Source organism: Lycium barbarum, chromosome 6 (assembly GCF_019175385.1).
Source record: "Lycium barbarum isolate Lr01 chromosome 6, ASM1917538v2, whole genome shotgun sequence".
In the NCBI taxonomy this organism is placed as follows: Eukaryota; Viridiplantae; Streptophyta; class Magnoliopsida; order Solanales; family Solanaceae; genus Lycium; species Lycium barbarum.
In genome coordinates this window covers 195,675-208,453 of record NC_083342.1, presented here as the reverse complement: position 1 = coordinate 208,453, position 12,779 = coordinate 195,675, and the positions used below count along the sequence as shown (strand labels likewise).

Sequence of the window (12,779 nt, the reverse complement as noted above, 5' to 3'; positions counted from 1 at the left end):
AGATAGTAAAATAAAACATAATTCCTTTGACTCAAAATATATAATCATGCTATTTTGAAAATCAATTTTCTAAGAAAGACAAATATTATAGGCATTATAAATAATTTTAACGTAAAATAAAAAACAAGAATGAAACTTATGGAATTAATAGTTAGTTTTCTTAAATTAACTACCCATTATACTAAACTATCCGCTGATTCCGCTGAGGTTCGTCCTAACTAAGGAAGAACAACATAAAGTGAAGCAGCAATCGTGCAATACAACTCAAGTGCACAAAATAAAGGGACACATATAACCGAATGGGCTCAGCCCATTTTCTAGAACTGCTGCCATTTGTTTGCTATTGGGCCTCGACCCAGAATCTTTTTTTTTATATGCTGCGGATGGGCTGGACAGAGGGAGAAGTGATGCTTCGTTGGGCCTTGGCCCAACACCGAATGCGGAAGAAGGCGAGTCCCGCGGATTCGTACGCGATAGTCATGCAAGAAAACGAAAGGAAAAGATTAGTACATAGTCAATAAGTAAGCTTAAACATATAAAATGCAAACTTAAAACAAATCAACAAGTTGTGTATATATTGTGTATACTGAAGTATACCTCATGTATCAAAATAACTGCCAATTTTATAACCTATGATAACACCTAAATCAGTACTTCAAGCTAATTACTTACGGAGGCAAATAAACAGAACACCAAACATTTCATGTCGTGAATATGGAGGCAACAGCTACCCGCTCCCTCACATGAACCAAAATAACACATCATGCAGGAAAGATATGCCATTCTAATTCATACAACACCCTCGATTGCACAACAGGTTTAAGTTTATCAAGGACTGACCATTTGGAATGCAACTAATATGTTTATCATCTGAGCACGTCACATAACTTGTTAGTCTTAGCAGGACATGGATAAATTTTCAGATATTAGAACTGATTTTAAACTCCTTTTTAAAAAACTTCAAAGCATATTCCGGAGATTATAATACGGAATCACCAACAGCCAGGTGATACCAGCCTCATATCTAGACTCAACAGTACATGAATTTTTAACTTGTTTAACCTACTTAAGGTATAATCCCCAGATGTACAAGAAAGTGATCCACCAATCCGAATTCGATTTGTAGTCAAAAAGCACCCTTAGCACGAGATATTTCAGACTTGCCCGAAATGGTGAAACTTTCTCTGTCCGTGGCTAAAGGAGGCTAGGGTTTAGCCAAAAATGGAGGAAGAAGAAGGAGGGGGCGCGACTTAGGGTTCATTTGGTTTGGCTGCGTTTGAAGAGGGATGAAAAGGGTTTGGGGATTTAATGTGTTAGTGGGCCGGGTTATAGGGTCGTTGGGATGATTATTTTGGGCTTTAAGTTGGCTGAAATTGGACGGCTCAATCCCTCTTTAAATGCTTCTTTGAGTTTCTAAATGAATCAAAATAATTCTTTTATGCTATAAAATAGTGAGTAGTTAATTATGCTACTGATAAATAATAGCAATAATAATTGAAATAGTGTTAATGGTAATGGTAATAAAATAACGATGTTTAGTAACTGCAATAGAATAATGAAATGCCGGTATTAATAAAGCTAATAATTATAGTAAAAATATAAATAATTATCTCTTAAATTGCCAAAATATTAGAAGCGTAAATAGATACTTTGGGGAAGGCGGGACAAAATTGGGTGTCAACAATACTTTTGCTTTCGTTCATCCTTAACCTCAAAGACGTCATTTACTTGGTTAATGGCCAAGAGAGAGTAGCATTTTGCTTCGATTATTTTAGCCCCCATACTCCGAGCTAACTCCAAACCTGCAATCATAGCCTCATACTCGGCTTCATTGTTAGTCAACTTAATGGTTCTAATCTACTGTCTAATGGCATCCCCGGCAGGGGCTTTAAGGACGATGCCTAGCCCGAAACCTTTGAGGTTTGAGGCCCCATCCGTATGTAAAGACTAAATACCCGAAGCCTTTCCCGAGATTAGTAGAAGTTCTTTCTCAACCTCGGAGGTCATAGCCAGGGTAAAGTCTGCCACAAATTCAGCCAAGATTTGAGACTTAATGGCCGTTCGGGGTTTATACTCGATATCATATCAGCTAATCTCTACGGCCCATTTGGTCAGCCTACCTGACAATTCGGGTTTATGCATGATGTTCTTTAGAGGATAAGTAGTTACTACGCATATCGGATGGCATTGAAAGTAAGGTTTGAGCTTCTTTGAAGCGCTTACCAATGCCAAAACCAATTTTTCAAGGTGGGAATAACGGGTCTCCGCATCCCCTAAGGTTCTACCCACATAATATATAGGGAATCGCGTACCAGACTCTTCCCGGATCAAAACTCCACTTACCGCTACCTCGGATACGGCAAGGTAGAGAAACAACTGCTCATCCGCCTTCGGTGTGTGTAGCAGAGGCGGGCTGGACAAGTACCTTTTCAATTCCTGCAAGGCTCTTTGGCATTCCGATGTCTAAACGGAGTCATTCTTCTTCCTTAGTAAGGAGAAAAAACGGTGACTCTTATCCGAAGACCTCGATATGAAACGACTCAGCGCTGCTATCCTTCCGGTGAGCCTCTGCATTCCTTTGACGTTATTCATCACCTCAATATCCTCGATGGCTTTGATTTTGTCCGGTTGATTTCAATTCCCCGGTTTGACACTATGAAACCCAAAAATTTGCCAGATCGGACACCGAAGGCGCATTTTTCCGGTTAAGCTTCATGTTGTACTTGCGGAGTACATCAAAGGTTTCCTGCAAATGTTTTAAATGATCCTCTGTTTCCAGGGACTTGACCACCATGTCGTCAATATAAACTTCTATTGTTTTCCCTATTTGTTCTTCGAACATTTCATTAACTAGGCGCTAGTAAGTTGCACCGGCATTTTTTAACTCGAAGGGCATGACATTGTAACAGTAAGTCCCATACCGGGTAATAAAGGATGTTTTCTCTTGATCCTCCGGGTGCATCCGAATTTGGTTATACCCAGAGTAAGCATCGAGAAAGTTTAACATCTCATGCCCGGTCGTCGCATCGATCATTCGATCCATGTGAGGCATAGGAAATGAATCCTTCGGTCATGCTTTATTTAGATCCTTATAATCAATGCACATTCGAAATGTATTACCTTTTTTCGGCACCACTACTACGTTAACTAGCCAATCCGGGTATTTAATCTCCCGGATAGAGCTTATTTTCAAAAGCTTTGTTACCTCATCCTTTACGAAGGCGTGATTTGCCTCTGCCATGGGCCTTCTCTTTTGCTTTATCAAGGGAAACCTCCCGTCAAGGCTGAGCTTGTGAGTCGTCACTCCTGGTGGCACACCTATCATATCTATATGGGACCATGCGAAACAATCGGCATTAGCTTGAAGAAATTTAATTAACTTGTTCCTGAGCTCCGAGGTTAACCCATGCCCAGGTATACCTTTCTATCCAGCAGATATTCGAACAAGATGACTTGCTCCAACTTCTTTACTGTAGACTTGGTTGCATCCAAGTCATCTGGCAAGACGAATGATCTGGGTACACCGAAATCATCCTCTTCATACCCCGGAGAAGTAACTAGGGCCGACCCTTGACTTTTCCGATCTGAAGCTCTACTTTTTCGAAGGAGAGTATGGTCGATACCTTTCCCTCGATGGTCTTGACTCCGGCTCATAATTTTTTCTCGATCTCTCGAGCTTTTGCTCATACTTATGGGCCCCGGGGGAAGTTCGAGTTGGTCATCCTTTACCCAAATCTTCGATTCGTATCTGTTATGGACATCTGCCCAGGCACAGCCTCGTATTCCAACAAGTTTTCTTTTAGTTTAAACGAGGCCGTCGAGCTCCGAGGATTAAGCCCTTTGGTAAAAGCCTGTGCAGCCCATTCCTCCGGAACCGGAGGGAGCTCCATCCGTTCCCTTTGGAACCGGTTGACAAATTCACATAGCAACTCATCATCCCTTTGGGCCATACGAAAAATATTTGCCTTCCGAACCTGCACCTTTTTGGCTCCAGCATGGGCTTTTATGACCGCATCCGCGAGCATTTCGAAAGAAGTGATTGAATGCTTGGGCAGACAATCGTACTAAGTCAATGCTCCCTTCGATAGAGTTTCAAGACGGATTCAATTTCATCTTCTTATACGTCATTGCCTTTTATGGCACAGGTGTATGAAGTCACGTGCTCCTGTGGGTCCGTAGTGTCGTCATATTTCTAGATATCCAGCATTTTGAACCTTTTAGGGATCAACTTCAGAGCCGCACTCGGAGGAAAAGGCCTTTGAATGTACCTCTTCGAATCCGGCCCCTTTAAAATAGGAAGAGCCCCCGGGATTTGATCCACCCGAGAGTTATACGTGTCCACCCTCTTCTCTGTTGAATCCACCCGTTTTGCCAATGTCTCGAGCATCTTCAAAACTTTGGTGGATGAACTGACTCCCGATCCATTGCTTTCGCCTCTCCGTGCTTCATCCCCCCTCGGTTCGGTGGCTCCTTTTGGCCTCTCCGAGGCTGCCTTATCATTTTTGCTCTGCAGCGGAGCTATTGCAACTCCCTGCTCGGCTATTGCAGTCCCCTGTTCCTGCAACATTTCAAAACTTAAATGTAAGTTAATCTCATCCGGGGTGTCCGGTACTTTCCGGCCTTGTGCCCGGGATAAAGCAATTGAATTATGAGTATTTAAGGGATCAGTGGCCGGCTGGGTAGTATTCTCCTGGTTCACGGTGTTCTGCCGGTTCGAATCAACAGAATTTGGGTCGATGGGATCTGCTGGTAGGTCCCGTAGCCTACTGTTCTCGTTTTCGGCCACAATTTCCTTGTTGTTGACATGACCAGATTGCCCACTGCTTGCCATTTGGTTCGTTTTCACAGAGATGAGCAAAAGATTTCTTGATCTAATGGGTAGGAAGATAGGAGCCAAGAATAAAAAACCACTATTATCCTAGCCCCGCGGTAGGCGCCAAACTGTTTACCCCGAATTTTGATAATCAATTGAATTTGTAGGTGAGGTATAGGATATGTAGATAACTTTAATTTTTTTTGGGTTTACGAGAAATGTTTATGGATTTGCATGCTATGATACGTATTTATGAATATATATTAATGTCTTGAGTGAATACGTTGCTATAGATGATTAAGTTAATGGTGTTAGAGGAACAAGCTAAAACCACAAAGATCCACTGATTCAGACTAAAGAAAAAGAGATGATGTTTTTGTATCTATTTGCTATTACAATGTTCTTGATCTAAAAAAGCTAACCCCTAAAAGTAAGGAGATGCCCTCTATTTATAGTTTGTCTTATGGACCTTGCATATAAGATAAAGCCTTTTTAGAATAAAAGAAACCCTAAAAGGATAAGGTTGGACCGTACGGTCTGACACTCGTACGGTCACCAGTACAACGTGACAGAACGGTCTTGACGTGTGGCAACTCTGCAACTGGTTAACCGGACTAACGTTGATGCACAGTTTGGTCCGGAAATACCGGACCAAACAGATTTACTTTCCTTTTCTCGGATCAACTGCACCTGTTGGAATCCCACCGATTCGAAGGAAAGACTTCGTACTCATGCTTGTTTCTTCCTATCCCCGGTCCCCGATCTCACCGGTCTTGCATACATCCGGTTTTTACCATATACAAATTCAACCTTCATTTACTAATTTTTTTGGTTCTTTTTCAACGGAACAAGAGCTATAAACCTGAAGTTTCACAAGCAAATGATAGCACAAGAAAAGGATAGATTTTGGAAGTTAACAAGAATGAACTTTTACTTGATTCATCAATTGAATTGGTTCATAGTTTTCTGTCTTACAATCAAGAAAACTTCTCTTTGCTCTTTAGAAGATCAGCCATAAAGCCTTCAGTACAGACTCTATCAAGAAATCATTAAACATTACAACCAATCTTGTAAAGCTAAGTAAAACATCTTGATATATGCACAAGTCCAGAGACTAATCTGCAAGCTCAGTGAGGTTGAATCCTCCATTGAACCATTAAGTTAGTATATTGAAAAAGCTTTAGTCGAAAGAATTGGCCCAATACTTGCAACTCTACATTTGTGTGGATGGCTAGTTGCGTCTTTCCCTTATACCTGTCTCCAGATACTTCTACATGGATTCAGACACAGGTAGTATTCCTGTAACCACGAGCTGATGGTCGGATAAAATTTTGCAGCAAATGCTCATAATCATTAACTAGTTCTCCCTGCAATTGGAAGAAAAGAGTTATAAAATAAACAAACCAAAACTTATTGAGAAGTGAACGAGAACTCATATAAAGCTACTAGTGCACTAGCAGACATCATAAAATATCAAGAGAGGCATTCTATCTCTCCATCAAAAAAAAAAAAAAAAAAAAAAAAAAGAAGAAGAAGAAGGAAGAAACCTCATCAATGCAGACAGTGGCGGAACCAGGATTTTTACTAAGGGGTGTCAAAATATAAAAGAGTAAATATACGACGAAATTAAGGGGGTTCAATACATAGTATAAATACATAAAAAAGTTCTTTTTACGTATTTACACAGTGTAATTTTTCGAGAAGGCGTGTCGATGACACCCCTTGGATCCATGTGGCTCCGCCACTGAATTTAGTAGTGAACTTAGATGCAATTGTTGTACTGAGCACCCATATATAGTCATCGAAAATTTTAAAAATTGAGGTAGACTCAATAGAATTTATTCAATCCTATTTTCTGTCGCTAATGTGGAGAACTGGACCAAGATTTATCTTTCTTTGCCATCAATTGAATCAGTGTTCTTCTCTGATTTTTTTTTCTTTTTTTTTAAATAAAATATAATTCAAGACCCAGAATTCTATTTTATCATCAATCAAATCCCCATTCACCTTGTTCCGTGCTTTGAATATTATGTGCCAGGAAAGTAATGACAGCCTTCCAACAAAAATGCAGAAGCAAGGAGGTTCTACTATCTTAGAAATCGTGGCCAAGTCCAAAAGTTACTCAGCATGAGCTGTCATATATCCCCTGCCTTCGAACTGGCAATTGTTTGGTATGAACCTTCTTAAATAATAGTGAAATGATATTGCGTACCAATTAGGATTAGTCATAATTAGTTATATTGATTCTTTCCTATTTTAAAACGTGTACATTCACTAATTAAACTCAGTAGCTTGAGGGACTAATCAAGTAGTGTTTTCTCTCAATTTCTCTTCTTTTTCACAACCTAATGTGTCATTCCCTTGCTATGATTGCAATAAAGCACAAAAGAAAAGTGAAAATAAATTGAAAGAAGCAAAATGAGGCTTCCCATCTATTCTAGTAGCCATTTGAACACTCACGAGTCTATTGGAAACAACTTCTTTACCCAACAAAGGTAGGGTTATGGTCTGTGTAAATCATACCCTCCTCAGACCCCACTTGTGGGATTACACTGGGTATGTTGTTATTTGAATACTCACGGTGGACAAAAAGAAGTAGAGAGTTATGTTCCTACGATGACAAGCAAAGACTTCTGAAAAAAAAACCTGCAATCTAGATAAGTAATAAATTTTCAAAAACTTGAAATGGACTGTGTGTCGTGATCTATTTGTATCATAAAAGCTAAAAATTGCAAAAATAAAGAATGTTAAGAACTCCTTAAAGAAAGCTAATAAGCTCTTACTGAAAAGTTATGAACATAATTTGTTCACCTTGTTTACGCTGAAGAAGCATTCTCTATGGATACAAAAACTCTGTATTGAATTGCCAAACCATAATTCTTGAGCAGTGCATTGGAAAGCCTTCCATTTGGCTTTCATCTTCCACAACTTGTTCAATAAATCCCCTCACCTGCAATATAGGATCGTTGAGAGTAATATCATATATAGACAGGAGAAAAGGGTAGTTAGGTGGTGTCACGCTCCTAATTTAAGTACATTTTCGTTAACTGTATTCTGAAATGTGATAGTAAATAATAGAGAAAATGACAAGAATGGTCCGTTATGTTTGAGGATAGGTTCAAAATAATCCCTTTAAGTATGCACTTAACAGTTTTGGTCCTTTAAATTAGCCAAAGTTAAACACTTTTAGTCTCCGTCAAATAATTTATGTTAGATTTGACGGAAACAGTAGAAAAGAAGATTAACTATAAACACCAAGAAAGTCCCATCAAATCCTAAAATATGCAACACAATAAACCGCACCAGACACTAAAAAGATATTACAAATAAAAAGCAGAAATTGCACCTCAAAAAGTTGCATCATACTCTTGAAATAAATTAAAATAGCAGAAACTACAGAAGTTGTACCTCTAAATGTGAGTTCCCGCTAATTTTTCTTCCATAGTTTCGGTCATATCTAACAGACAATGTTCGGTAAATATTTGACAAAGACTAAAAGTGTTAACTTTAGATAAACTTAAAGGACCAAAACTGTTAAGTGCATACTTAAGGGACTATTTTGAACCTACCCTAAAACATAAGGGACCATTTTTGTCATTTTCTCTATATAATCATGTAATTTGTGGTGATTACAGGAGTGTTGACTAATAAAATAATTGTTTGCACACACATCAGAGTAGCAATAGTAGTGGAAGAAACTCACTTGGGCGCCACCTTTTACTATATCGAGCTGCCTAATGGGCTCTAGTGTTGGCTGGTTCCACCTCTTTGGATCCCAAAGTACGGTACTATTGAATGCAAATCCTGATAATTCAGCATAGAATCTCTGGAATATTTTTGCAGTTCCATCTGTACGCCAACCTATAACCTGAGAGCCATTACAGATTGGACCCTGCAAGATAACTTTCCTATTATTTTCAGCTAGTCTTCCCACAACCCATGTCCCGAACCGGCTGCATACAACAATTTTCTATCAAGAAAGCTGATAGACAGAATGATAAGTCAGAAAATTATGTATATAAGCAAAGTTCATCATCTTTGTCAATGAAAGCCAGTAAATTGCTTAAGAGCAATAGCAAGTAGAGACAGATCAAAGACCAAGAAAGGATAAGTTTTCTCTTTTAAGATAGAACTTAACATGAAGATAAGGAATAAAGAAATATAAGTTGTGGGAGCGGGGGGTGGCAATGCAAATGGTAACTAGTGAGGTTTGTCTCAAACTGCAAAAATATAAATAAAAAGAAAATCCACCATAGGACCAATATGTGCAAAATGTATAATTTTATGCTATGTAGCTCGGACTCTTCAAAATTGTCGACGGGTGCGTGTCGGATCCTCCAAATGTAGTTTATTTTTGGAGGATCCGACACGGGTGCGGCAATATTTTTACAGAGTCCGAGCAACATAGATTTTATGAGGGTCCATCTCCAATACTTTTTTTTAGTGCTTGATTCATACATACCAGCTGTTTGCTGGCAGAGGATTCATGAGAAGGTTTCATTCTTTTGTTCTAGAAAATTTTACAATATAAAAAGGTGCAAAAGCGGGGAAGCTATAGAACGGAGTAGTAAGTGAGCAACTAAATATTCTTCTACTTAATATATTTCACATAATTGTATTTCTTCAATTCCTCAGCTTATATGATTTTTGTTCATGTGTAAAGTTATTTTTCTACGGTTGTATAAATATCACTATTATTGTCATATTGTGCTTCTGTGCATCGAAGCGTGGACTTCGGTTGTACTTTTCAGTTAAATTCCATGGTGTTTTGCATCTTTCACAATATTATAACACCATAGACATGACAACACATTTCTGATCACTCTCACATGTCCGTCAAATGATAGGGAAGCTAGAAAACAACAGATAAAATGAATATTCATTTCAAGATTGGACTCATCAAGGAATGACACATTTCCAACAAGCCCGCGGTTAGTGATTTCCTTTTCCTTTGAGCAGGACCAATTTTTGAAGGGCTAGTGTTTTCCATGTGGAAAGACAATACATTTTCTTTTCCTTTCACTGCATATATGTCTTCTCACTGACTTTAATTTTCTTGAATAATACTCCCTCCAGATCAAAAAAAGAGTCCACTTAGCCATTTGCACACCCCTTAAGAAAATACTAACTCCTAGACAAAAATAGGTAATTTGACTAAACGACCCCTAATTAAATAGGCATTGGGATTTGATCATATAACACTTAATAGGGGCAAATATGGAAAAACAAGGTTAATTCTTTCTTGATTTGCTAAGTGGACTCTTTTTTTGATCCAAGAAAAAAAAGCTAAGTGGACTCTTTTTTGATCCGGAGGGAGTAGTTATTAGTGCTAATTCAACAAATTTCTCGCTATTTTCAGTCATCAAGGTAAGAAAGGAATAAAATGAGTAAGCTTCCTCCATAACAGAAATTTCGGTAGAGTAACTTAAAGAGTTATGCTTCTTCTTAATCTAACTTAATGATCCAAATGCATGGCATACAATATCCATTCATAAGTAACTGTTATCTTTTCTGATTATTTCGGGATGATAAACTAAAACTAATAGATATACCTGACTAAGTGATCAATCTATTTATCATAATCAAATTTTTATGACTTGAGACAAATAGAGTCTTCAATGGAATTCCCAGCTGGTAACTGAGAAAAGCTTTAATAGTTCATAAATCAAAAGATTGCTAGCATGCAGGTTAATCACTAAATAATGAAAAAAGAAACAAAGAAAGATTACTAACATACAGTTATATGCAAAATGAATAAATAGATGACCTGATCTGCCTCATTTGTTCAAAGACATCTAGGGAGTATATGTTGGAATCATCAGCAAAGTAAACAATCCCATCAAGATGATGTGTTTCAATATGTGTTAATGCCATATTCCTTAGGTGCACACTTTTATCATTTACTTCTGTTGAGTTCTTCTTGCATACAAGATGCCTGTACATAACTCCCGTTATCCTCAATATATCAGCCGTCACCATTAATTGCGAGTCCATCTCCACAACTATCCACAACAAAGGAGGAGGCACTAATTTTAATACGTGGGCCAATCGATTCAGATAATAAGCTTGAAATGACCGTGCTTCTGTTGGCGTCACAATGATCAAAAATTTTTTAGACGCCATCAACTCTTGATCAGGTGATTCGTCAACGGAGACATTGACAGAACTTTCGTCTTTCAGTTCACTGTATACTAAATTAGGCTCTGAAGTGAAATTATCCAGGAAAACCGAACTGTCAATAGTTGATGTCATATTTCTAGACACATCATCAAATAAGCGGCCATTTTCGTAGAAATCTTGATGTTTATAAATTATATTTGCTGACAAATTTAGAGAAACAAGTGGAGTAAGGCCAATAAAAGCTCCAACAACAAAGCACATACAGAATTGGACAAGCGCTCTCCCCCAAATTTGGCCCTTTAACTTTGATCTTTCCAAGGGCCTAGATGATCTTCGCGAAAAAAGACCAAGTACAAACGTCTGAACTTTGTAACATGCATAATCCAATGAACCAACATAAGAAGACATCAACCCTGTAGGCGGTGTATAACTTTCGTTACACGACGATGACTTGGACAATGGCGATGGGGACAATGCTTCCCCATTAGTTCTATCTCCCGGATGAGGCACTGGGGATAATGCTCTTCTAACTGAAGCCATTACAACAAATCAAACGGACCTTGATTGCCTATGATACACCCTCTCGCCAGAATTTAATGACTATAGGTCTTAACTATCCAATTTTTACTGTACAATGGTTGGATGTTCACGGCCTATTCAATATTACCTTCACTCCAACTGGCAAGCACATAACTAATCCTAGAGGTCCTTTCCAAATTAAATCAATATCAACACAACTTTCTAAGAAACCAGCCTCCCTACCTTCACAAGGTAGGGGTAAGACTGCGCATACACCACCCTCCCAAGACCCCACACCCCACTTGTGGGATTACACTAAGTATGTTGTTCTTATCACCAGAACTTCTAAAAGAATACATAGCTAAAACTCATATCATGATAATTTCAGAACAGCTAAACACTCCATGCTAGTCCATGTTCTAAACCATCAATAATGATATTCTGTACAAGTTCAAGCTACCTCAAAACCACATAAAAATCAGTTCTTTTGGAGAATTTGCAGCAGAAATACAAACACTTCTCAACCAATCACAGCACAATCTCAATTTCTGATCATACCAAACATTCTTGCAAGCAAATATTAGTCTAAACTCAACTAATGACACACTATGTCAATGTAAAAATCAAAACTTTACAGAGAAAGAGCAACCCACCACCAACTAAATCTTAAATAAAGTTCAAGAAAACCAATACCCATTAACCAAAAGCACCAGAAGAACCAGATTTCAACTTGAGATCAGCAAATCTTGAGCTCAAATGAAAAGGGTCATCTCTGTTCTGTTCAATATAAAATGGGTATTTGAAATCTTGAAGCAAATGTATAGGAGGACAAAGAACAAGTAGACACAATTCTCACTTCAAGTGGCTCTGTGAAAAAAAAAAAAAAAGACTATTTTTTTTTAACAATTTACTAAGCCCAAAATCCTTTCTTTGAATTTTTGAATCAAAAGCTGAGTTGAAAAGTATAAAGGAGAATATTTATTGGACTTTTAAAATTTTATTGTATCAATAATGAACATAAAGGATAACATAAGCAAAAATGTCCCACAAAGTCAAAGTACAATGCCTACTAGAATACTCTCTATTTTTCAACAAGACCAAATTTACTTTGAGTTGGTTATATTCGATATAAATTTTGAGACTAAATCTATCCTGTACTAGTTAAAATAAAAGCTAAATTTTAAATCACAATTGTGAGATTATTTATTCCATTAAGAAGATGATATCATTTATTACTGATTATAATACCAACATAACTTGATTTTGAATTAAAAAGACCCTTAATTTAAGATATTCATTTAACTTGTGTTAATAGCATTAGTAGAAG

General features: G+C 37.9%; 1 protein-coding gene across 2 annotated transcripts; it reads right to left on the bottom strand.

The window, feature by feature from the left end:
* Positions 1-5,709: 5,709 nt before the first annotated feature.
* LOC132600340 (probable beta-1,4-xylosyltransferase IRX9H) lies at positions 5,710-12,474 on the bottom strand. 2 transcript variants are annotated; one of them, XR_009567180.1, is made up of 4 exons: positions 10,581-12,474; positions 8,517-8,766; positions 7,597-7,763; positions 5,710-6,180 (listed from the first exon to the last, which is right to left on the bottom strand). XR_009567180.1 is itself a non-coding variant. In XM_060313415.1 (4 exons), the coding sequence occupies exons 1-3, from the start codon at positions 11,471-11,473 to the stop codon at positions 7,650-7,652; spliced, it is 1,257 nt and encodes a 418-aa protein (XP_060169398.1). In that variant the 5' UTR covers positions 11,474-12,469; the 3' UTR covers positions 5,712-6,180; positions 7,625-7,649. The 2 variants fall into 2 exon arrangements, 1 of the variants encoding a protein (XP_060169398.1); XM_060313415.1 differs by having other exon boundaries at positions 5,712-6,180; positions 7,625-7,763; positions 10,581-12,469.
* Between the last annotated feature and the right edge of the window lie 305 nt (positions 12,475-12,779).

Bases quoted from the DNA above. Each gene is read 5' to 3' on its own strand.
- LOC132600340 (XM_060313415.1), bottom strand. From the start codon at position 11,473: ATGGCTTCAGTTAGAAGAGCATTATCCCCAGTGCCTCATCCGGGAGAT. The intron at 8,767-10,580 runs GTCATCTATTTA...TGTTGTATGCAG, and splicing joins GAACAAATGAGGCAGATCAG to CCGGTTCGGGACATGGGTTG. The intron at 7,764-8,516 runs GTGAGTTTCTTC...CCTATATTGCAG, and splicing joins TAGTAAAAGGTGGCGCCCAA to GTGAGGGGATTTATTGAACA.